The sequence below is a fragment of the Rhinatrema bivittatum genome, chromosome 6 (genome assembly GCF_901001135.1).
Source record: "Rhinatrema bivittatum chromosome 6, aRhiBiv1.1, whole genome shotgun sequence".
Classification (NCBI taxonomy): Eukaryota; Metazoa; Chordata; class Amphibia; order Gymnophiona; family Rhinatrematidae; genus Rhinatrema; species Rhinatrema bivittatum.
Window position 1 is genome coordinate 192,970,795 of NC_042620.1, and position 26,751 is coordinate 192,997,545.

General features: G+C 45.4%; 1 protein-coding gene across 1 annotated transcript in view; it reads left to right on the forward strand.

Annotated features, from left to right (window-relative positions):
• The window catches only part of ADAM23 (ADAM metallopeptidase domain 23), a 600,522-nt gene that overhangs the window by 210,537 nt on the left and 363,234 nt on the right, over positions 1–26,751 (forward strand). The window contains 1 exon segment of the mRNA XM_029606344.1: positions 4,497–4,568. Within this exon segment, the coding sequence (XP_029462204.1) occupies positions 4,497–4,568 (72 nt within the window).

Here is a 26,751-nt window from a genome sequence, read left to right on the forward strand (position 1 = left end):
GCGGCGGCGGACTGGGTTCATCCTGTGCGATGGCTGAAGCTATCCCCTTCTAACTTATGACAGAAGAGGATGCCCGCCATAAAATGCTTGAGATCCTCCAGTTTGTTGCCACCCCAAAGGAGGTTGTAGCAGTGCCAGTGCATGAGATCTTCCGGGACCTGCTTTTCCGGCTATGGAAACACCCCATCTCTTTCGCCCTGGTTAAGCAGAAGACCGATGGAGTGTACCTAGTACAGCAGACTGTAGGCTTCAAAAAGCATCAGCTCCCCCACCAGTTGGTGGTGGTTGAATCAGTGCTCAAGAAGGCAAAGTGATCAAAAACCCATGTGTAAGCCCTTCTGGGTAAAGACAACCGGGCGTGGGATGCCATGGCACAGAGGGTGCATCAGGGATCCATGTTAATAGCCTGGATCGCCTCCTATCTCTTGTACATGACGCAGTATACCCGCAACCTCTAGAAACAAGTCCAGGAGGTAGCAGACGGTCTGGCGCAGCAGCCCCAGAAAACCCTCATGGCCCTTGTCCAGCAGGGCCTTTAATGTGGTAAGCATGCGGTAGTGCTACCTTAGATGTCTTTGAGACAGCAGGGCGTGTAGCAGCGGCAGGTATTGCTGCTGTTGTCTAGCCTGGCTTAGAGTCTTGGACCTTTGTCCTGAGGTTCAGGACCGGCTAGTGGACTTGCCTTGCACTGGAGATAATCTTTTCGATGACAAGGTGAAGGAGGCAGTCGCACAGTTACTGGACCACCATGAGACCTCTAGCACTTCTCTGCCGGGCCCTTGGCCTCACCGGCCTTTTTCAAGCGGTCGCTCCATCCAGGACCGAGGAGACCTTTCTGAAGGCCTAGAAAGTACTTCCCTCCTGCCCACCCCGCTCCAGGCTGCAGCAGGTGAGTGTCAGGGACAGATCCCACCAGCTGTGAGGCCCACGCCCACTACCTGTCCCACTACGGGATTTTGATTGGAGGCGAGGGGGCGTATGCTAGTCACTTCTTCCGGTGCCAGGGGAACCCCTGGTCAGGGGCAGGCTCTGCTTTTTCGTGGACCGGTGGCCGACCATGATGTCTAATCGATGGGTCCTCTACGTCATCAGGTGGGGTTATCGGCTGAATCTCATGGACACTTCACCATATTTTCTCCCGAGCCCGCAGTGGGGTCCCTTCTCACATCCAGAGCTGCTTCAAGAGGAGCTCTTGACACTTCTGCAAGCCAGGGTGGTGGAACCAGTTCCTCAGGGACAGCAGGGTCGTGGGTTTTACTCCTGTTACTTTCTGATTTCAAAGAAAACAGGAGGCCTTCAACCCATTCTGGATTTGCATGCCTTGAACAGATTCCTAAAAAAGTAAAAATTCAAGATGGTATCCTTGGGCACCATAATTCCCCTGTTGATCCAAGGGGACTGGCTTTGCTCCCTCGACCTAAAGGACATATGCGCACACATCATGATCCTCCAAAATCATAGGAGGTGTCTTCACTTTGTGGTGGGGCTACAACATTTTCAGTACCGTGTGCTCTTGTTTGGCCTTGCCTCTGCACCATGGGTCTTCACAAAATGTCTCGTTGTGGTGGGGGCTTATCTGTGCCAGCGCGGAGTCCAGGTGTTTCCATACCTGGATGACTGACTGGTGCAAAGTGACACGCAGGCTGGGCACTGCACAGTACCATTCAGGTCCTGGAGTATCTGGGGTTTTTGATCAACTACCCAAAGCCAGACCTCTGTCCCACATCACAGTTGGCTTTCCTCTGGTCCGTCCTGGATATGTCACAAGTCAAGGACTTCCTGCCCCATGACAGAGTGTGTGTGCTGGCCTTTGTGGCGAGAGAGATTCAAATGAGTAGCCTAGTTTCGGCATAGCGCATGCTGCAACTTTTAGGGCACATGGCCGAGGCCGTGCATGTCACTCCCTTTGTCAGTCTCCATATGTGACAAGCCCAGTGGTCCCTGCGCTCCCAGTTGTGACAAGCCACCCAGGGCCTCGATGTCTGCACCCAGGTGTCCCCATTATTCCAGACCTCTCTGATTTGGTGGACGTCTCCATTCAACCTAGAGTGGGGTATTCCCTTTCGGGCACCCTCGCCTCAGGTTGTGTTGACCACAGATGTGTCCCATCTGGGGAGGGGAGCCTATGTCAATGGCCTCTGTACCCAGGGTTTCTGGACTGCACAGGAGTCACAGTTCCAGATAAACCTCTTGGAATTGATGATGATCTGGTATGCCCTATGGACCTTCCGGGATTGCTTGGCCAACAAGATCATCCTCGTTCGAACAGATAACCAAGTGGCCATGTGGTATATCCATAAATGGGGGTGGGGAGTAACCAGTTCCTTCCTTCTTTGTCAGGAGGCAGTACAAATCTGGAGCTCGGCACAGGTGCAGGGGATGCTTCTTCGGGCCATGTACCTGGCGGGTGCAGAGATCGCCCTAGCAGATTAGCTGAGCCACACCTTCCAACCTCATGAGTGGTCCCTGAAACAGGAGGTAGCAGATCGGCTCTTCTGTCTCTGGGGGACCCTGGACGTGGATCTGTTCGCCTCCTCCAGCAACGCGAAGGTGCCCCTGTATTGTTGTCTGACAGGTCGGAAGTTGTGCCACCCACGGATGCCTTTGAAATCCATTGGGGGGCAGGCCTTCTGTATGCCTGTCTGCCTCTTCCATTAGTGTTGAAGACTCTCCTGATACTTCGCCAAGGCCGGAGATCCATGATCCTTGTCGCCCCGCATTGACCACGACAGGTATGATTCCTGCTTCTGCAGCAACTGTCCAGGTGGAACCTGATCCATCTGGGGACGGCTTCGGACCTACTCTCCCTGGATTAGGGCAGACTGCACCCTCCTAACCTCCATGCCCTGTCCCTCACAGCATGGATGTTGAAAGATTGATCCTGCAACCCCTGGCTCTTTTGGAGGACGTGACCAGAGTCCTGGTGGCTTCCAGGAAGCCGTCCACCAGGAAGTCTTATGGATTGAAGTGGAAGAGGTTCAGCATATGGTGCAAGCAGAAGTGTCTTGATCCCTTCCCTTGCCCCATCTGAAACCTCCTGAACTATCTTCTGCACCTCTCGGAGGTGGGTCTTAAAACCAACTCCGTGTGAGTGCATGTCAGCGCCATAGGTGCGTCCCATCATGACGTGGACGCTTCACCCATCTCAATGCAGCCTATCGTAGGGCGGTTCATGCGAGGGCTACTTCAGCTTCGGCCTCCGCTGCGGCCCCCTGCAGGCTCATGGGACCTGAGCGTGGTACTAGCCCAGCTGATGAAACGACCATTTGAGCCACTGAGATCATGCGATCTCAAGCATTTGACATGGAAGGTGTTCTTCTTTTTAGTAACGTCGGCGTGCAGGTCAGTGAGCTTGCACGCCTTTGTGACTTGTCTGCTCTATACTAGATTCTATCATGACAGGGTGGTTCTGCACATGCACCCCTCATTCCTGCCCAAGGTGGTTACTGACTTCAATCCTAACCAGTCCATTGTTCTGCCTACTTTCTTTCCTTGGCCTCATGCCAGCCTGGGAGAGAGGGTGCTGCACATACTGGATTGTATGAGGGCCCTGGCCTTCTATTTGGACCGTATGGTGGGTCACAGGCTGTCCATCCAACTGTTTATCTCGTTTGACTCCAACCGGCTGGTCAGGGCCGTTACTAAGCAAACTCTTTCCACCTGGATAGCGGACTGTATCTCTTTCTGCTATGACCACGTGGGCCTGTACCTGGAGGGCCCTGCCATGGCACATTTTGTAAGGGCCATGGTGACCTCTGTGGCCTACCTGTATGCAGTTCCATTGGGAAAGATCTGCAGAACTGTGTCATAGAGTTCCTTTCATGCTTTTACTGTGTATTATTGTCTGGACAGGGATGGCTGGCGGGATAGCAAATTCGGCCAGTCTGTCCTGCGAAACCTTTTTCAGCTGTGAACCCAACTCTTCCATTGGGGGCCCCTGTCTTTTTGTTCAGGCTGTCCCCGTGGTTACCACCAGCACCTCTGTTGTTGTGCCCGTTGGCAGCTGGTTCAGTGTCTGCTGGTTTGGGTCCAGCCTGTAGCTAGGGATTCACCCATATCTGAGGACTACCATCCTGCTTGTCCTAGGAGAAATCGCAGTTGCTTACCTGTAATAGATGTTCTCCTAAGACAGCAGAATGTTAGTCCTCATGAAACCTTCCCACTGCCCCACAGAGTTGGGTTCTTCTGATTGGTTTGTTCTTTTTCTTGTATCTACATACATGACTGAGTAGATACCCTGCATGGTCGCAGGGATAGTGGCATGCTGAGCATGCTCAGTGTGCCAGCCAAAGTTTCTAGAAACTTTGACAGAAGTTTTCCGTGCCGGGCTCCATCTGATGATGTCACCCATGTGTGAGGACTAACATTCTGCTGTCCTAGGAGAACACCTGTTACAGGTGAGCAACTGTACTTTCTACGTTTTCTTTCAAAAACTCGGTTTTGTTGCCAATAATTCATTGTCTAGTGTAACTAATAGGTTCTTGTTTTTCTTTCAGTACAAGAAACATCGTTCCTCTCATGCATACACAAACAACTTTGCAAAGTCCGTGGTAAATTTTGTAGATACTGTAAGTATTCCTTGTAACCACTAAATACATTGATGCTGAGTAGCTAACTGGAAGGCAAAAATCTTGTTTATAATTGTTGAAAATCTACCATTTGTTGTTCTCTGGTAGAAAATACTTGCATAAAAAATGTTTTGTTGCAAAATACTAAAAGTTATACTCCTCCTCCTTTATTAGAGACCACATGTTTCATTTGAAATGAGTTTTACTGCTTAAGCATGCTGACTAATGGGAGTTTTTAAAGTCCCTTTTAATAACTTTTTCACCTTTGGAGAACAGCCAAATCAATCACTTGCTAAAAGAAGAGAAATTTATTAAAGTTATAAGGAAGAAAGAGAATATAGTGCCAGAACTAACAATTGAAACAAGTGTAAAGTACTCAAATGTGTAATTAGATTTAACAGAAGACAATAGAATAAAAAAACTACTAATGCTATGATGTCTTGTGTGGATAATGAACTATAACTATTATATTTGATTCCTATGAGTGTGTTGCATTATGTAATTGATGTGAGTATGCTGCATTATATAATTCAGTTGCATCCAATCAGTCTACTAAGTTATGTACAGTTGTGAATTCCTGATAGGATGCCATAATATATGCAGTGGGTTTCCACAAATGCTTCATTGTTTGTAGTTGTCTCATGTGTGCTAAATTGCACTTATTGCAGTGGGTTTTCACATCTTTGCATTATATTTAATAGACACATTTCTGTAGCATGTTGTAAGACAGGGCTAGACAATTCTGGTCTTTGAGTGCTACAAGTTGTTCGGGTTTACAGGATACTCACAATAAATATGCATAAGATGCATTTACATGCAGTGGAGGCAGTGCATCATAGGGATAAGAGCACCCTAAAAGGAGTATGCAACTGAATCAAAGTGTGCAGGCCTGACCAACATAAGATGGAAATCAAGCCATATAATGACTCCTGCAGTTATAATGTGAATACCTGTGAGAACAATCAGAGGAGAAGAAGCTGCTATTGTTCTCCATATCTAACAATCTGTCTTTACCTTACAATTTAGCTAGTAGCATTGGACACAAATTTGCTAGCTTATGGCCTTGACTAACTTTGTATCTAGTTACGAGGCCAGTATTGTTTGCCAAATGTCTTTCAACTCACGTCATCATCCTCATGAGAATCAGCATAAATATACCAGCTAAGAAGAAATCGTATCAGAAGTCCACCAATCCTATGCCAGTGGATTGTGGTAATCTTCAGTCAGTATCGACTTTTGGATCTTATGCATATACCTGATGATGAAAAGATTTTGGGCTTAGATTCAGAACCATTTCCACCTCTACACACTTCACACATGTCTCACACCCCAAGACTTTGCATGAAACTTTTAATGAAGATCCAAGCCTAAGCTTCAAGACTGAGCTCTGCTCAGCATAGTCCTACTCTGTTAATTTTAGAGTACTTGCTGATCTCATTCTTTCAGAAGCCTTTGCAGACCAAGCCAATCTTTGCTCCTGTCACCTGCCTGCATAACTTAGAGGCTTTTATAAGCTCTGAGTCTGCCGTCATGAGATGGTGTTAACCTGTCATTTGCCCATTGGAGTTCAGCTGGCTGCCCTCCATGCTAAGGCAGGACCCAGGTTCTCCAGAAAGATGACCTGATTGCAGCAGAGAGTAAGAGCCTAAAATCGTTCCTCAGATATCTTTATGCATTCCCAGTCTGCATAAGATTAACTGGCTAAATTTCTACTGTGTAAGCTAGGCATTGTGTTTGAGATGTGCAAGTTAACTTTGTGCTAGATATAAGATCTGTTCAAACTATTGCAACAAGAGTGATTTACTCTGTTAAACCAAACCTAAAACAATATCTACCATTTTCCTAGCATGTAGCCAGACGGACTCAGGACCAATGGGTATAGTGTACTCCTGATAGCTGGGAGACGGAGTCAGATTTCAAAGCTGATGTCATCCTACATATTCCCGTGCAGGAAGCTTAGCTCTTCAGTATTTCTCAGTCTCCAAAACAGTTAGGGACACTTCCACACACTAGAATAGTGTTAGCAATTTTAAAACAAAGAAGAAAGAAAATGTACCTGAAGAAGATGAGCCCTGCTCTCCTGTGGTGAAACCTAAGGGTCCCTCCCCCAGTCAAGAATCCCTGAGGTGATTTCCGAGATCCCTCAGAGGCAAGCCTCGGTCTGGTAGCCGGCTCCTGGCGTGGACTTAGCCCCCAGGGCGGTTGAGAGGCAGCGGGTGTTGAATTGAGCGCGGCGATGAAGATAATTTCCTTTCCCCCTGGAGCTGGAGACCGCACGGCACGAGACTGGGAAACACCGAGACCAGGTAAGGTAGAAAACTTCTTCTAAGTCTCCAGTCTCCGAGGCTCGATTTGCCGCACATATCGTCCCTTCCGGCGTCTGTAAAATTGGGTTGAATAGCTCCATCTGGGCTAGACCCCGATCCGGGGTGAGGGTCCACACGCGTGGAGACCCTCCTGGGTGGTCGCCATCTTGTCCGTGTGGTCGTCGGCGCCATTTCTCCCACTTGATCGCCGTATTGCCTGCTCAACTGAGCCATGCGCACAATGACGCCTAACTGTGTTGGGCGCATAGCGGTCCGCACAAAGGGCCTGAGTGCACAAATACTGCCGTGCACACAGCGGCATGCATATCTCTGCCAGGCACACAAAGTAGTTGCCTGCACGTACATCGTCGGCGCACAACTAAGCCTCCCGGCGCGCATACCATCTCGCACAGACGAGTTTTGAATCACTCCACGTGCACAAATCATGGCACTGCCGGCCAAGAATGCCAAAGGACAAGCCCTCTGCCCAGCCTGCCACCTGAGAGCTGTGCAACCTGAAGTGGCCGCCGCCCTATGCCAGCAGTGCGAAGAGGCTCAGGAGGAACCTAAGCAAGGCCCCCCACAACCAATAGAGGGATCCGGTTCCACTAATGATAGTACCCTGGACCTCTGTATCTCCGACTCAGCGCCTACACAGGAAAGCACCTCAAGGGCCTCCACCATAACCACGCCTGGATTCAATATGGATCCAGGGACTTTTTCCTGGGTGGAATTCTTCAAAGAGCTGCAAACCTTTGTCCAAGTGCAATCAGTACCGCCTGCGACAAAGCCCCAGTCTCCACCAGAAGCACAAGACTTTCCAAGCATCTCTCGGACCCCTCGAGACGTGTCCCACCTAGGCTAGAGCCTCCCTACAGGAGATACAGACACCTCCGGGATGAGACTGACTCCCTGGAGGAAGGGGAAATCCCTCCAGGGATGGAACCATAACCCACCATGCTGCAATTCTTCTCCAAAGACAAGTTACCAGCTCTCGTGCCTCTGACCCTGAAGACGCTGGCCATTCCAGGCACGGGTACCTCAACGGAGCCAAAGACGAACCCCATTTTGGTGTCCCTCAGTCAGGCCTCATGCTATTTCCCAATGTTCAGGCTGTACAACAACTGATTGACTTGGAATGGAATGCCCCGGAGGCCAGCTTCAAAGGAGGATGGGTCTTAGAAGCCCTATACCCCCTGGAACCCACGGCTAAGGAACTCCTATGGTTCCCAAAAGTGGACGCCATGGTCTGCGCAATCTCAAAGCACACAACCATCCCAGTCGGAGGAGCGGCACTCAAGGGTGCCCAGGACAGACGTCAGGAATCCATGCTTAAACAGTCCTTTGATGTAGCAGCAATGACCCTGCAGATCGCTTCCTGCTGTGCTGCAGTGACACATACCTGTTTGCTTCTCTTCAGAGATGCAACCACATCCGCTGAAATGTTGGAACCAGCGATATCCTTCCTCACGGATGCGACCTCAGACCTAGTGCGTACCTCAGCCAGGGGTGTCTCCTCCATAGTGCAGCCAGAAGACAACTATGGCTCCAAAATTGGTCAGCCGACACGACCTCCAAAGAGAGTGCCTTGTTCGGAAGCAAATTGGAGAAGGTAGCCAACAAATGGGCGATTCCCCAGTATCTTGTCTACTGGAGGACAGGAACAAAAGAAACCAACGCTCCTCCCCCCCCCCGAAAAACCAAGGGCAGAGGAGCCCAGCGCTTTAGACAATACAAGAATAATTACTACCAAGCACCTCGCCCCGCTGGCAAGGCACAGTCCTTTCAGAAAAGACACAACAAGAGGGGAGCAGGCTCAGGTACAGGCTCCGCCCGCACCCCACAATGAGAATCAACAGACCCATCCACAGGAAGAAGCCATAGGGGGCAGACTTGACCCTCTTCTACCAAAGATGGGTTGAAATAACATCGGATAAGTGGGTACTAACCATCATTCGAGAGGGATACTATCTGGACTTCCACAGCATCCCTCCAGACAAATGTGTGAAATCACCGTGCCACTCCCTCTCCAAGAGGACGGCAGTGGAAACCACACTGACAAAGCTACTCAGCTTAAAGGCGATAACCCCGGTGCCCACGCACCAACAAAATACTATTGTTCCAAAGAAGGAACAATAGTATTTAAGCATGTTTAAGCATGGATTCCTGACGTCTGTCCTGGGCATCCTTGAGTGCCGCTCCTCCTTCGACTGGGATGGTTGTGTGCTTTGAGATTGCGCAGACCATGGCGTCCACTTTTGGGAACCATAGGAGTTCCTTAGCCGTGGGTTCCAGGGGGTATAGGGCTTCTAAGGCCCGTCCTCCTTTGAAGCTGGCCTCCGGGGCATTCCATTCCAAGTCAATCAGTTGTTGTATGGCCTGAACATTGGGAAATAGCATGAGGCCTGACGGAGGGACACCAAAATGGGGTTCGTCTTTGGCTCCGTTGAGGTACCCGTGCCTGGAATGGCCAGCGTCTTCAGGGTCAGAGACACGCGAGCTGGTAACTTGTCTTTGGAGAAGAATTGCAACATGGTGGGTATTTTGTTGTTCCTATTGTTCCCAAGAAGGAAAGAATGTTCTGGCCCATCCTGGACCTCAAATCTGTCAATTGTTACCTGAGGATACCACACTTCCGCCTGGAAACCCTACTCTCAGTCATAAGGGCAGTACAGCCGGGAGAATTCCTGACTTCATTGGATCTGTCCGAAGCCTATCTCCACATCCCGGTCCATCACGATCATCAACGCATCCTACGCTTTGCGATACTGGATCATCATTACCAGTTCCGGGTGCTACCCTTTGGTCTAGCTACTGCCCCTCGGACCTTCACCAAAATCATGGTGGGAGTGGCGGCAACACTGAGGAAAGAAGGAATCCTCGTACGTCCTTATCTGGACGATTGGCTGATCAGGGCAAAATCTCCAGAGGAAAGTCACCAGGCGACCACCAGAGTCAAGAATTTGCTGCAGAATCTCGGGTGGGTCGTCAGCACAGCCAAGAGCTGCCTGCAGCCCTCCCAATCGCTAGAGTACCTGGGAGTCCGGTTCAACACCAAGCAAGACAAGGTTGTCCTTCCCCCTCCAAGGAGAAAGAAACTGATGAGTCAACTGCGAAAACTGCAGAACTATGCTCGCCCCAAGATATGGGACTACCTCCAAGTCCTCATTCTCATGACATCAATCCTAGAAGTCATTCCATGGGCAAGGGCCCACATGCGCCCACAACAATGTTCCCTACTGTCACGATGGAACCCCATGTCCCAGAACTACGCCATTCACCTCCAGCTACCAGCAGAGGTTCGGACCCAGCTCCAATGGTGGCTACAGGAAGACCATCTGAGCAAGGGAGTAAAACTATCCCCACCGAACTGGATCTTGCTCAATATGGATGCGAGCCTGCGAGGGTGGGGAGCCCACTGCCAGGAACTGACGGCCCAGGAACAATGGGACCAGGAAGTGGCAGGATGGAACATAAACCGACTGGAAACTCGAGCAGTCAGACTAGCCTGTCTATGATTTGGCCACAGACTCCGGGGCGAATCTGTCAGAGTCATGTCGGACAACGCCCCAACAGTTGCCTACATCAACCGCCAGGGAGGAACCAGAAGCCAGCAGGTGTCCCTGGAAATAGACCCCCTCATGGCGTGGGCGGAAACAAACCTGCAAGGGATCTCATCCGCCCAGATTGCAGGAAAAGACAACGTCTCTCAGCAGAGAGAGCCTAGGCCCAGGGGAATGGATGCTATCGCCCACAGCCTTCCAGCTGATAGTAAACTGCTGGGAAACCTCAGCCATGGACCTACTGGCAACCCAGTCTAACGCCCAAGTTCCCAAGTTCTTCAGCCACAGACGAGAATCGCAGTCCCGGGGAATCAACCCCCTCGTTCAGACCTGGCCACAGGAAGACCTGCTGTACGCCTTTCCCCCATGGCCACAACTGGGCAGGATCATCCTCAAGATAGAACACCACAGGGGACTAGCACTTCTAGTGGTCCCGGACTGACCAAGAAGGCCATGGTATGCAGACATGCGAGGACTTCTTGCGGGGAACCCTCCGTGCCTACCTCCACACAGGGACCTTCTCAGGCAAGGACCAATCCTCCATGAAGATCCGACTCTATTCTCTTTTACGGTCTGGCCCTTGAGAGGACTCGCCTGAAGAAAACCGGATACTCTAAGGCAGTGATTGACACCTTACTTCGAGCACGCAAGTTCTCCACATCACTAGCTTACACATGAATATGGAGAGTATTTGAAGCCTGGTGTGAGGACCGCGAGATCCTTCCGCGGACAATCAAAATTCCCAAGATCCTGGAATTTCTGCAGGACAACTTGAACAAGGGGTTGTCCCTCAACTCCCTCAAGGTTCAAGTGGCTGCGCTGGCCTGCTTCAGAGCCAAGGTAGACTGCATCAGCCTATCAACCCAGCCAGATGTTTCCCACTTCCTGAAAGGGGTCAAACAAATCTGACCACCCTTAAAGTGGCCAGTGCCCCTATGGAATCTCAATCTAGTACTAGACTTCCTAGCGGGAACTTTCTTCAGACCAATGCACGGTCTGTCACTACGGCTCCTGACCCTGAAGACTGCATTCCTAGTGGCAATATGTTCAGCCCGTCGCATCTCCAAGCTTAAAGCGCTATCCTGTCGGGAACCGTTCCTCAGGTTCACACCGGGATCCATACAGCTACGCACAGTCCCCTCCTTTCTACCGAAAGTGGTTTCTCACTTTTCATCTAAACCAAACCATGTCTCTGCCATCTCCAGACGAACACAAGGATTCGGAAGACTCACACCGTCTTCGCCATCTAAACGTCGCCAGACTCCTAGTCCGATACCTGGAAAGATCGGAATCTGTGCGAAAGACAGACCATCTATTCATCCTTCACAGCGGAAAGAAACAGGGGGAAGTGGCCTCGAGAGCAACTATAGCCCGCTGTATCAAAGAAGTAATCAAGGCGGCCCTTGTAGAGGCAGGGAAGCCTCCACCTCTACAAGTCAAGGCCCATTCTACAAGGGCCCAGGCAGTGTTCTGGGCGGAAACCAAGATGCTGTCTCCTGCCAAGATCTGTCAGGGTGGCGACGTGGTCCTCCATACACACCTTCTCCAGGTTCTACCGCTTGGATGTCCAGGCCCGGGAGGACACAACCTTTGCAAGGGCAGTTCAAAGTGGGACAAGGGCAGCTTCCTGCCCTGTTCGGGAGTAGCTTTTGTACATCCCATTGGTCCTGAGGCCATCTGGCTACACGCTAGGAAATGGAGAAATTACTTACCTGATAATTTTGTTTTCCTTAGTGTAGACAGATGGTCTCAGCATCCCACCCATGACTGCCCCAGAATCCGGAAAACTCTGGTGACAAACACTGAGAACAAGACAAGCATGGGTAAGCCAGGTATTACCCCTAGTTCAAGACACCCTAGTTGCCGGGTGTTGGCGTTATTCGGTTGACTACACTGGCGGTCTCCAATTTGGAAATCAATTGAACCAGTCCTAGTTAATCAAGTTAACCAAGTTAATCAAGTTATTAGAGGACACATATATCCACAATTGCTTTTCGAGGAGAATACTGAAGAGCTAAGCTTCCTGCATGGGTATATGTAGGCTGACATCAACTTTGAAATCTGACTCCGTCTCCCATCTGCTATCAGGAGTACACTATACCCATTGGTCTTGAGTCCATCTGTCTACACTAAGGAAAACAAAATTATCAAGTAAGTAATTTCTCCAATATAAAACCATTGTAAATTTTTTGCTGTTATAATAAAACTGTTATGTTATTTTAGTTTAGTTTATTTCTTTGCCTCTTATGTTGGTAACCCTAAGCGGCTAACAACAGAACATGAATAATTGAAAATGCAATAAATGGCAAGGTGGTTACAAAAATCGTGCACTAGGCTAGCAATTTTATAGTTGATCCTCAATTGTACAGAGAGCCAATGAAGGTCTGCCAAAACAGGGGACATGTATAACAACCAATAAAAAGGAAATAAAAGCAATTGGAACAAAATCACATTAAAACATTAATGGATTCAAAAACAGTTTAGCAACAAAAATAGGATAAAAAATGTCAAATGAATTAGTGTGAGGCTAGGCTATTTCCTTTTCCTTCAAGCCTTTAAAAAAAAAAAAAAAAAAAGTCAGTTTTAATTGTTTTCTGAAAAACATAGAGCGTTGAATCAGACATAGTTGTGATACATGATTCCAGTACTCTGATCCAGCAACAGAAAAGGCATGTTTACAAAATACTTTTAGTCATACTTGACGTATAGATGGAACCTCCAGTAAAAGCTTTTGAGAGGATCTTAAGGCTCTTGTAGGGCAATAAGGCTTTATCATTGTAGAAATCCAAGGAATGTCCAGGTGGTTATGAAAATTGTGCACCAGGCTAGCAATTTGATAGTTGATCCTCAATTGTACAGGGAGCCCATGAAGGTCTGTCAAAACAGAGGACATATGATCATGAATGGAGAGTTCAGAAATGAGACTATCTGCTGCATTCTGTAAGAGGTGGATTGGCTTAATGAAAGACAATGGTATAACCCATTGCAATAGTCTAGAATAGGCATGATCATCCACTGGACCACAGTTCGAAAATCACATGGAAGAAGCAGAGATTTAAGTGAACATAGTAGCTGAAGCTTATAAAAAAAAACAAAACAGATTTCATGACAGCCTTAATTTGAGGAACAAAAGATAGCACTGAGTTAATGATGGCATCGAGGTTTTGTGCCTGGGAATTTACTTTCATTGTATCTCCATGGATTGAAATGGACGTAACATCCTAGAGCTGGAGAATTACAAATTCAGTTTTGGATAAATTGAGTGATAACCTGTTTTTGCCAGGATTTAATAGCTGTCTTGCAAGAGCAAACCCTTTTAAAAGTCTTAGGGCAAGAATCCTTTTTTTTTTTTTTTAATTTTATTTTTATGTAATTTCAAAAATTAAGGATACAAGAATACCTTGTACAGAAATGTGAGGCATGCAAAATTTGAACAGAGTATAATAAACATATTACATATTAAGGAAAGGAAAATAATAACCTCACAGATTATAACAGGAAAAGGGGAGGGAGACAAAAGAAAAAAAAGGGCGAATTTTAAACTATGAAATAATGAAAAAAGCATACTGAGATTACGCCAACTACACTTTATATGCCGGAATATGTATAACTAAGGCAGTGGTGAGTCTAGAAACACCCGCATTTGGGATGGCTCAAAAAAATATAATCAGCATTGGAATATCTGATGGAACATTTTCAGGGATAGCATAAAAGAAATTGACCTCCCTTGGCAAGTACTTCGGCTCGCAAGGAAAGAAATTTCTTGCGACAGAGCTGAGTATTCCTTGTAAGATCAGGATAGATCCAAACCTTTTGGCCATAAAATGAAAGGGATCTATTACGAAAAAGAAGCATAATACATTATTGCGGTCAGAATAGAATGCAAATGTGACAAGTAAAGTCCCACATGAGGAGATCTAAATTGTTTGAGAATTTTCAAGGAAATTAGTGAAATCAAGAAAATCAGATGGCAAATTATCTCCATGAGCTTCTTCAGGCACGACTTGAGGCAGGTAAAATGCTTTAGTTATTACAGGCATAGCTGATTCAGGAATTCTGAGAATTAAAGAAACATAGTTGCAAAACAGTTCCGCCTGGGAAATTTTCTTAATAGGAAAGTTAAGAATCCTCAGATTCAGAGAAGGTAACACATTTTCAATAGTCTCAATTTTCTTTGAAGATACCAAATCTGATTGGCTTAGCTGATGTTGAATCTTTTCAAGAGAAGTTACACGCGTATCCAAAGATGAAAGCTTAGTATCTTGAGATGATACCAAATTAGAATTAAGCAGTAATCGATTATTAATATCCATTACGACTGTTGTTAAAGATGTTATAGAGGATTCCAAAGTCACCAGCAAGTTCCACAAGACATCCAATGTAATTACTGAAGGTTTAGAAAGTCCGAGTTTACCAACCTAAGTGCTTTTTAGTTCACCAATGCTCTGAAGCGCTTCCTTGTCATTACTGCCTGGAGGGGCCGATGTCAAGGCCGAAAAAGGAGCAACCGCCCCAGCTGCCCCTCGAACAGGGGACTCCATCTTGGCGGCTGCTATTGTCACACTCGCAGAAGTAAGCAAGGATCTTCCCCCCCCATGATCGTGCAAAACAGAGTTGGAGCGCCTCAGACCCTTGTTATAGAGGACAAAAGCAAGGCTGGGATCCCTCAGAGGCAAGGTTGTAGGTCTGACTGACTGGGGCTCCTCCCGAGCAGCACGCCTGGCATGACTGGCTGGGGCTTCTCTGGAGCAGCACAGTTGACATGGATGGCTGGTTGAGACTCCTTTGTGAGCAGCACAGCTGGTATGGCAATCTAGGGCTCCTCCTGGAGCGGCCCAGCTGGTATGGCAATCTAGGGCTTCTCCCGGAGTAGCAAGGCTGGACTGGACTCCTCCCGAAACGGCAAGATTGGACTGAGCCTTCTTAGGGCAGTATAGCTGATATGGGCTCCTGTTACAGTGGCAAGACTGGACTGGGCTCTTCTTGGAGAGGTAAGACTGGACTGGGCCCTTTTCAGGGTATTATAGCGGACTTGGGTTCTTCCTGGAGCAGCATAGCTGGACTGGGTTCCTCTCTGAGCAGAATGACAGGAGCCACTATGGTAGTACTCACATCCTGGACCGGATCTAGAACAATGCTAGAGACTGGAACTTGGTTAGATTTCTTTTCGTGAAATAAAGGCAGATGCTGGGTACTGAATACCAGATTCTTCTTCACAGGTAAAGCTTTCCTTGCAAGAGAGTGAGTTAGAAGATCTGGGGTGGAGTGTATCATTGGATTCTTTTTAAGGATGAAGTCTATTTTAAAACTAGCTCTGTGCAAGTAATTATCCTGGCTGACCGACATGCTGCTACAGGATCAGAGCTGGGAGTATCCTCTACCACAGAAGTAACCTTTAAGGCATCATCCACATAGTTGGACTTGGTTAGGGCAAGATGGCTCAGTCTAATGGTGGGAAAGATAACTGCTGCTTTCCATGGGGCTTGAGCTCTACTTAACTTTGATTAGCTACAGCTGGAGTTCCAGGTCTCAGGGCAAGGCTTTCAGTATTAGTTAATAGAGTGGAAAATCCAGAGGTACTTGAGTTGGATATTACCAAATTCTCTTGTTCAGATGCTGGTTTTAAAGGTCAGTTAACTTTAGTTGGAGGTAAAATACAGACAGGTGTAACCATTAACCTGGTAGAGTCAAGAGTTAGATTGGTGTTAGAAGAAGAAGAAACACAAGAGTGATTCATTAAAACAGGTACCTTTGGAACTGACTAATTATTTTCTCTTTTAAGTTGATTATAATGTTTCTCCTCCATTGACTTCTGCTAAGAGATATTGCCTTCAGAAAAAGAACAGGTGTCTTAGGATCAGAGTGAAACTGCTTTTCCTTTTCCAGTGTCTGGTACTGTTAAATTATGTGCAACATAGGGGGTTCTGTGAATGTGTGTTAACTGACAACAGGGTGGAAACAGGTTTCAGTTGCAAGGCTTCCTTCTTGCTTTTACTGACAACAGGAATACTGGAGTCCTCTGATATAAAATATACCTTTTTAACCTGATTGCAGTGTTTCTCTCTCCTTCCTTCTGCTGATAGGTATTGCCTTCAGAAGGAATTAAGACAGGTAACTTTAGCAATTGAGGATGTTGTTTTTCTTTTTTCAGTGACTGGTGCTGCAAATTAACTACAGGGTGAGCTAGAGATCCTTTGTGAGTGCATGTTACGTGAAACCAAGACATTAACAGGTTTTACTTGCAAGGCTTTTTCCTGTTTCTAGTTGCAACAGACAAACAGGAGTCCTCTGACACAGAAGGTATCTTTACCGCTTGATTGTAGTATTTCTCTTTCACTGCCTTCTGAGGAGAGAGGTTACCTTTAAGGGGAACACTGAGTGATTGTAAATCAGGTTCAACAGAATCTAGTCTAAATGTAGACTTAACTGGCTTGGTTTTTACCTTCTCATTGTGGGGAAAGAAGTTATCAGAAATTTTAACACAGATGATAGCTTAGCCCAAAAGTTACAAGGTCCTACCTGTGCAGAGGTCAGTTGTGCTGTGACTGGATCTTGTGTCTTAGAAGTTGGTGAAAATCTATTACTTCAAAACTACTTATTTTCTACTTAGCACTTTTTACATTTGTAAAAGGGGGTTGTAGGATTAGGAAGGCTGCAATGATAGACTTGTTCAAATGGTGAGGTCATGCTTTGGCAGGCATTGTATTCCCAGTAAAAAGGCATGTAAGGTAGTGCTCTAGGAACTGGAGCTTTTGGAAGAGCAGGTATTTAATTAGAAATTGATTAATGTACCTCACAATCAAGACATCCTTATAGATAGGGGATTTGCATATTTTCACCCCTTGCACTCGTACATGGCAGAATTGGGAGATTTACACATGCAACATTTTGGAAATCCCGGTGTTCTATGGCTTTGGCAGTTAACAAAAACCCAGTAGAGAGCTAACTGTTTTATAGGATTAGAAGAATTTTCAGTGGCCTTACCAGGCAGGTAAGAAGTCCTGAATGCATTCCCATGGGGATGGTATGGCCTTGTCTTTGCACAACTATGGGTCCAGCTAGAGCTGGGGAACCCCCACGGGGCAGCACAAGATTTCAATGCAGCGCAGAGAGGATCTTCTACCTGTACCAGCCACCTCCCTTGCAGGTTGAGCCCTTGGGTTCTGGTGGCTGGCAGGACATAGGCTGTGGTTAGAATCAAAGTTCAGGCTGGAACTTGGAGACACAGGCTAGAGACAAGGAGGGGATATGAAGGCAAAGCAGGGCTGGAGATTGAGGCAAGGCTAGAGACTGAGGAAGTAGAGAACTTGTAGACAAGGGCTGGGCACATTTGGAACTAGGCTAGACAGGCTGGTCAGACTAGTACAAGGCAAAGCACTGGCAGTACAAGGAACGGATATCAAGGACAAGACTAGATAAGACCGACAGGATAGGGACAAGACAGAACAGAACAAGGAACACAGAGGTCCAAAGGCAGCAGTTCAGAAGGCCCATAGGCCACTAAGCAATAAGGTTTGGAGGACAGACAGGGAGATATTAGGAGGCCCAGAGGTTGTAGGCTAGCAAGACAGAGCTAGAAGGCCACAGGCCAACAGACTAAGTAAGACAGAGCTGGAAGGCCCAGGGGCCACAGGTCTAGGCAAGATAAAGCTTGAAAGCCCCAAGGCAACAGGACTAGGCAAGACTAAACTAGAAGGCCTGGAAGCCACAGAGCAATACAAGATAGAAGAGGGCCAAGCAGGGAGCCGAGTAGACGCGATAATGCATCAGGTATTACAAGAGACAGGGCTAAATAGGCCATGCCCTACTGAGTCATGAGCCCATGGAGATTTTTGCTGGAGCCCCATGGGAACATCTGGTGGCAGAGAGGCTGCATAGCAGGCTGGATCTTAACAGATCCAATTCCAATATCTCAGAGCAGCACAGGTTTCTACTCCAAATACTTCCTTATCCTCCAAACACTGTGGTTTATGTCCTATTTTGGACCATAAAGACCTCAACAAACACCTGAAGAAAGAGAAATTCAGGATGAACTCTCTAGGGACCTTCCTTCCATTCAGAAATCCTAGATTGGTTGACACTGTTCAAAGAAGCTTACATGCACATTTTTGATCCACAAGGAACACAGGCAATGCCTGTTTCACCATAGCCAATTGGCATTACCATTATCTTGTTCTCCCTTTTTGCCTCACAGCGGCACCCAGGGTCTTCACAAAATGCCTTGCAGTAGTCGCAGCTCATTTAATGAAAGTGTGATGATCTAGGAGGTTCACATATGTTAGACAGGACAATTAGGGTTCCCAGTAGACACAAGTAGCTCTGATGGCAAACATATGGGGAGCCTTATATCTGAAGGAGAAAGAAATCCAAGCCAGTGTTGCCTAGGGGATGGTAAAACCTGGAGGAGCAAGAGGCACAGGGCTGATCAGAAAGGTAGTCTGATGTGCTCCAGCAAGGAAGCAATCAAGGTTGTTAGCTGTTACAAAGAGCTGTGCCAGTGATTGGGGAACATAGCTAAGGCTAATTAAGAAGCTGCTGCTGTAAGTCAATGTGCTTTTTAAGCAAGGCAACACTGCATTTCCTGCAGAACTGAGTGCAAAGTTAAAGGTGAACTCTTTCAGACTCAGGAGCAGCAGTGATAAGTTTCATGGGAGCTGCAGGTGGTATTGTGGGGGAAGTAGGCTGTAGGGAATCTAGGGGTGGCTTGAGCTGGCCTACTGTTACTCAAATACTGTAGAAATACAGTAGAGTAAACCCAGTGTCTCAACAAAAGACTGGAAATCTGGAAATGTAAAGTGATCCTTGTTTTGAATAAAGTGGCTTTTCACTGCTAATAGAGTGTATGTTCCAGAAAACTGTCAGGTTGTGCAGGGCCCAGACAGCGACCTCTGACAGATGGACAGTGTCTGTATTTTTCCATACTTAGATTGACTCATATCCAGTAATACCCTTCATGAAACGCACATATCCATTTTCTCCACAATGAACATTCTTCAGTCCATAGGATTAATCATCAGTTTTCTGAAATCCAATCTGCAACTGATGCACATACTAGATTTTTCAGGAACTTGCCTGGATAACATACAGGGAAGTGTGTTCCTTCCTTAACAGGGCATGCACGATCTAATCAAAAGAAATCTAACTCTTTCCAAACAAAGGAAAGTGTCAGTCGCTGCCTTCATGAAAATGTTAGGCCATATAGCAGCAGCAGTTCATGTTACACCATTTGCATGTCTCCACATCAGGCAAGCTCAATGGCACTTAAAGTCCCAATGGAACCAGAACTTGCAGCCACTATCACACAAAGTCTATATCTCAGTCTCTCTGTGTGTCTCTCTCTAATCTGGTGATCAATCCTTCAAACCTGTTGAGAGATCAGTCCTTTGACCAACTTCAGTTTCAAATGATAGCAGACACCTTCAATTAAGTATGGGGAGCCCATTTAAATTTTTGTTCTCACGAGCTTTGTCTCTACAGGAAAGATTGCTACACATGAACTAGTTGGAGCTGAGAGTGATCTTCATTGTTTAAAAGTTTTCAATACTTGGTTAAATGGAAAAGTGGTCTTAATTTAGACAGACATCCAGGTAAAGATGTACTACATCAACAAACAATGAGGAACAGACTATCTCAGCCATTGTCTAGAGACCTGCAAGATATGGAAATGGGCAATTTCTCAGAAGACGTACCTGATAACTATTTATTTTCCTGTAAAACAGAACCAGATAACCAACACGTTAAGTGGCTAGCTATAACCACATGAATTGTCATTGGACCAATGGAAGCAGAAAAACTGCTTCAACTTTGGAATTCTACAACTAGATATCTTTGCAGCCCCATTCAACAACAAAGTTCCCATCTAATGTTCCAAAAGACCAGCAAGGAACAGTCTAGTGACTGACATTTTTCCAATCCCTTGAAATCAAGGACTACTTTCTTCATTTCCCCAAATTCCTTTCATAGCCAAGATAATTCAGAAATTAAGAGAAAAAGGTTTAATGACTTTTAATACCCCCTCTTTGGCCATGTCAAATCTGGTTTCTCTGTCTTCAATATTTAGCTGTTCAACAGTCCATAAGATTGAAAATATTCCTAACCCTGATCACTCAGTACAATGAGAATCTTCTCCATCCATAACTTCAATCTTTGGCTTTAACAATCTGGAAGTTGAAAGTCTGCTACCCTTTCCAAGCAGTCACGTATGGAAGTAAGTAAGTTATTCTAACATTGAGAAAATTTGCCACTTAGATCTTACAACTTTAAATGGAGAAGATTTTCTCCCTGGTATTCATGTCTAAATCAGAATGGAAATAGTAATATTTATTTTGATTAACCAATTTTCATATTAATTTCAAAATGGTTGCAATAAAATGTAAAAATAGTGAAATATTACATCTAATTGTAATAAAACAAATAATAAAAATTAAAACTTGTATCAGTTATATTACCTCAGAGGGGGCAAGGAAGGGTGCTCCATTTATTTTGGAGATGGCACATTTAGTCTCATTCTGGACTTGAAGCAGGTCAACAAGGTGCTAAGGGTATCTCTGTTACAAAAATAAACCTTGAGGTTGTGATGGTAGCACTGAGACGGGGGAGTTTTTGATTTCTCTGGAACTGATGGAGGTCCATCTTTATATTCCTATAAGGGAGGAGCATTAGAGGTATCTTCAGTTTGTGGACTTGGAAGGACGCTTCCAGTCTCAAGCGTTCTGTGTGGCCTGGTTACTGAGTTGAGAATCTTCTCCAAAGTGATGGTAGTAGTGGCAGCAGCAGTCTTGGGTCAAGAAGGAATTTTAGTATATTCGTAAGTAGATGCTTGGTTGATCTGGCTGAAGACTGCGAGAGATGCAAGTAGCCATAGCCAAGGTCATTAAGCCGTTGCAGGAATTGTGCTGGGTGGTGAATTTTGCCAAAGAACCACCTAAATCTTGGATTTCTTAGGAGAAAGGTTTGACACAGAGAGGGCTCAAGTTCACATGGCTGTGGACAAGATTTGGAAACTCCAGGTCCAAGTATGCATTCTGATGCCAGACCATTGTCCCAAGGTATGGGATTACCTACGGGTTCTGGGCACCATGGCTACAGCTCTGAATTTTGTGCTTTTGGGAATGGGCACATATGAAGCCATTATAGGAGCTTTATTGTTGAGGTGGTCCCCCCATTTGTATATCATGAGACTTCCTCTGTTGGTAGAAATCAGAGCTAGTTTGGTGTGGTGGCTGATGAAGAGGAATCTGGTTGTGGGGCTGGATTTGGAGACTCCTGCTTGAATAACAGTGATGATGGATGCCAGCCACTTTGTCTGGGATGCCCATTGTCAGGGGTGCATAATTCTGGGAACGTGGAACGTCATTGAGTCAGTCAATTGAATGGAAATAGTGAGTAAAAATGCGCCCCAAGAATTTACCCTTCTGCTTGAGAGTCAGGCAGAGTCCTTTCAGAGGATGCTATAGTGGTAGCATATGTGTGAACCATTAAGATCCCTCAAGTGGTAGAAGAGGTGGAGCTCCTGCTATCTGATATTTGCATGTATGTTGAGGTTTCTAAAATAGCATAGTGTATATGCTTTTTACATGTGCAAGAGTAATTTTATGCTTGCAACTTTTGAAATACACCTCTAAATTTCATTTGGAAACCCAGTCTCTCACGCTCCTCTTGCAGTTTCTCACAATTCCCTTGTGATTTAACAACTTTGAATAATTTTGTATCCTCAGAAAAGTTGATCACCTCATCTCTAGGTCATTTATGAATATGTTAAAAAGCAGTGGTCCCAGTACAGATCCCTGGAGCACTCCACTATTCAATAATATCCATTGAGAAAATTGCACAATTTGTCCTACTCTGTTTTCTATCTTTTAACTGATTCTCAATCCACAATAGACAGTGCCTCTTGTCCCATGACATTTTAATTTTCTTGAGAGTCTCATGAAGTACTATGTCAAATACTTTCTGAAAATCCAGATACACTATATCAACTGGCTCACCTTTATCCACAGGTTTATTTTATTCATGCTTTCAATAAAATGCAGCAGATGGTGAGACAAGACTTCCCTTGGCTAAATCTATGTTGGCTTTGTCCCAAAAAACTATGACTATCTATATGTTAAGTAATTTTGTTCTTTATAATAGTTTCTACCATTTAGCCCGCCACTGACATATCAGGTTCATTGGTCTGTAGTTTCCTGGATCATCCCTGGAACTCTTTTTAAAATGTGATGTTACATTGGCCATTCTTCAGATACCATTTTACTGTTAGTTTACTAATTACTAATAGCAGGTCTCCAATTTCATTTTTCAATTCTTTCGGAACTCCAGAATGTATGCCTTTGGTCTTGGTGATTTGTTTATCAATTTGCCCTATTGCATCTTTCAGGTTCACTGAGATATTTCTTTTTCTGTGTATTGCAACCTTTAGATATCACTGCTGTCATGAATATCTTCCTGAATCCAATAAAATTATATTATATACTGGCTCACAACCTCAGTATTTATAACCCAATCAAATTTTGATGACCACTTGAGGTAAACTGCAAACTAGCAGAATGTAACTTAACATTTACAATTCAAGAAATCAATTATAAAGAAAACAACCGACAGAGAGTGGTATCAGAATGTTACATAGTGTTTCCAGTCTCATGGGCTCTTGCCCTTACAGGGCTACAACCCCTCTCTTGGCTTCAACACCGTTTTTGATCACGTCATTTACCAACTCTCTGAGGGTTTGTCCATTTCCTTCTTTTTATTTTTAAAGTGCAAAAAAGCCTCCCCTCAATTACCCGTGTTTTGTTTAAAACGTACACCTTATATTACCCACTATATCTACTTGTTAAAACATAATATTTTGCTTCAATTATGCTTGTCTCTTTAAGCTGTGTTTACTTTACACTACTTTACCCAGATGAATCGCCCGACATTGACAATGTTTCGGCGTGCTCCTCGCGCCTGCTTCAGGGGCTATCGTTCGTTCTCAACCGTTTCTAAAAAAGGACATGGATATAGTAATCTCTATAATTCAAAAAATTGTCTTATCCTAACTCATGCAACAGAACTTACAATTCAGCGTATCAGAGTTCTTCCTGTGTTCTCCTCATTCAAAGATGGCGCCTAAACGCCGTACTTCTGCCTCTACCGGATGTCAGCTGTTTTATACTCAAATCCTAGATGAAAATCCGATCTATCAGCTACAAGTAGACCGACCAGTCAACTTCTTTATTCAGCCCCGCGGGGGCAATAGTATTCAATTTAAAAATCCATCGTTGTTCATGCTGGAGTAAACAGAGATTTAAATCCCCTCCCCGCTCATTTTGCTCAACACTTTCCAAAACTGTGCTATGTAAACTTTCAAAACTATGGGATTTTTCGACGCAGTGCTGCACTAATGGGGCTTCCATCCTACCTCCATCCTACCTAGTATTAAAGATCAGGTGGTTAGTTCACACTTTAAAGTTCCAGTTGATAGATCTGAAGAAGTGAAGGGACATTTCCCTTGCGGGTCTTGTGCGATGTGCCCACTAGCCCATTCTAATATAGATATTCCTTTAGCAAAATTGCAAAAATTTAAACCGATTAGAACAACTTCATGTGTTTCAAAAAATGTAATATACACCATTTGGTGCCCTTGTGGGCTTCTATATGTGGGTAAAACCACAAGATTATTAAAAACACGCTTAATAGAGCATAAGAGCGCACTGAAACGAGGTAGGATGGAAGTCCCATGACTTTTCAGTTTTCTTAGAAGCCTCTCACGAGGGACTTTGTCAAATGCCTTCTGAAAATTCAAAATGCACCTCATCTACTGGTTCACCTTTGTCCACATATTTATTCACCCCTTCAAAAAAATGTAGATTTGTGAGGCAAGACTTCCCTTGGGTAAATCCATGCTGGCTGTGTCCCATTAAATCATGTATTTCTTGTGAATAATTTATTCATAAGTGTATGCGATTGTGCATGTTGACTTTCCAATAAAATGCTATTTGTTTTCTGTATTTTTATATTAAATGAAGATTCCTTTCTTTATATATATTTAATTATGTTAGAAATTGTATGCAAACTCTGTTTTGTAATTTTACCAGGGAGGTCATATCAAACAAATCTGGTTGATTGATTGCTTTTTTTATTGGATAAGGATGAGCACTCAATGAAGCTTACTTGGATTTTAGCAAAACTTTGATACAGTCCCTCATTGGAGCCTCATGATTAAAATGAGAAGCCTGGGAATAGATCCTGAGGTGGTGAAATGGATTTCAAATTGGTTGGTTGACATACAAAAGCAAGTAGTGCTAAATGGAATCTACTCCAAGAAAAGCTGACCGGCCGGTGACTGAATATGGACTTCATTATGTTTAGAGGGGGGCCGGGCGAAAAGAAAAGCACAAGAGAGTGAGAAGAACAGAGGTGTGAGAGAGAGAGAGAAACATATGTAGGAACTGTAATAACAGTATTAAATTAGTAATAACATTTCAATAAATTACATAATCAACATTTCCCTAAGGTACATAATCAGTGGTGGGGAGCAGAGCGTGACTGAAATTGAGCTGATGAATTTGAATGAATGAATTTGATGAAATTTGAAAATTTGAATTAATTTGATGAAATTGAGCTGATAAAAGAATGAATTCATACATTGAATTAATGATAACTGTATACACAGCCCCAGTTTCCTGTGGTAACACAGGGGTAGGATCAAAAACAAACGTTCAAAAAAATCAGTGGAAAAGTTCTGATTGTGTGGCAATTCTGAGGTGTATTTTCTTAAATTTGCATGTAATTATATCTTACATAATGTACATTTTAGTTACTTTATAAAAATAGTTTTTTTTTTACTTTTCTTAAGTATCTGGATAATTTTATTTGTTCTTTTATGAGTTTTTTCAAGTGGAGGAAACGGGATCCCAGTGATCAATTCAGGGCATGGAGATGGGAGATTGGGAAATGGGCCTTATCATTAGCAGGACCCATAATTTGGAACACAATGCCTCCAGAGATCAGATTACAAAGTGATCTCAAAGCATTTAAGAAAAGTTTAAAAACATGGCTTTTTAACAAGCATTTTACAAAGAGACAGGAGAATAGGAATTATTCAGGAATAGGCAGAAGAGCACCGACGCATGTGCTTAAGACTGTACAGTACAGTAATCTATGAACTCCACTTCACTATGGGGTAGATTTTCAAACCGCGCGATTTGGCCTACTTTTGCTGGCGCATCAGGCGCAAGCAAAAGTACGCTGGATTTTAGTAGATACGCGCGGAGCCGCTAAAATCCGGGATCTGCGCGCGCAAGGCTATGGATTCTGTATAGCCGGCGCGCACCGAGCCGCGCAGCCTACCTCCGTTCCCTCCAAGGCCGCTCCGAAATCGGAGCGGCCTCGGAGGGAACTTTCTTTTGCCCTCCCCTCACCTTCCCCTCACCTTCCCCTACCTAACCCACCCGCCCAGCCCTGTCTAAACCCCATCCTTACCTTTGTCGGGGGATTTACGCCTCCCGGAGAGGGAGGCGTAAATCCCCGCGCGCCAGCGGGCCGCTAGCGCGCCGGGACGCAACCTGGGGGTGGGTACGGAGGGCGCGGCCATGCCCCCGGACCCGCCCCCAAAACGCTGCCGACATGCCCCCTAAACGCCGCAACGCCCGGGCCCGCCCCCCCGACACGCCCCGACACGCCCCCCTCGAAGAACCCCGGGACTTACGCGAGTCCCGGGGTCTGCGCGCGCCGGTGAGCCTATGTAAAATAGGCTCACCGGCGCGCAGGGCCCTGCTCGCCTAAATCCGCCCGGATTTGGGCGGATTTAGGCAAGCAGGGCTCTTAAAATCCGCCCCAATAAGCATAATTATAACACTATATATGATAAATTTACCCGGGAAAGTACCTTGGTACACTCGGTCATGACCTATTACTCTAAAATGATTGTCTAATGATACATTGTAACTGAACCTTTGACGGCACCTGATTAGAATGTACTATAGTACACTTTTACCTACATTAAATATGTGCCTACATGTAAACCGTTGCGATGGTATATAACTTAGCGTATATAGAAAAGATTTTAAATAAAATAAATAAATGAATAAAGGAAAGAGAATCTGCATGGGGAAGGGTTCTTGAAGATGGGGAGCAGAAGGAGAAGGATAGGCAATCTCGGGGATGGGAGAGGAGAGGGTAGGAATATCAGAGATGGGGGAGAAGGAAGGATTGACACAGGATGCAAGATCAGGAAGGATCCCGTCTCACACACACCCATGTTGAAAATTCCCTCTTACACACATACACACACACTCTCACACACTCACTCACTCTCACATTCTCACTCACTCA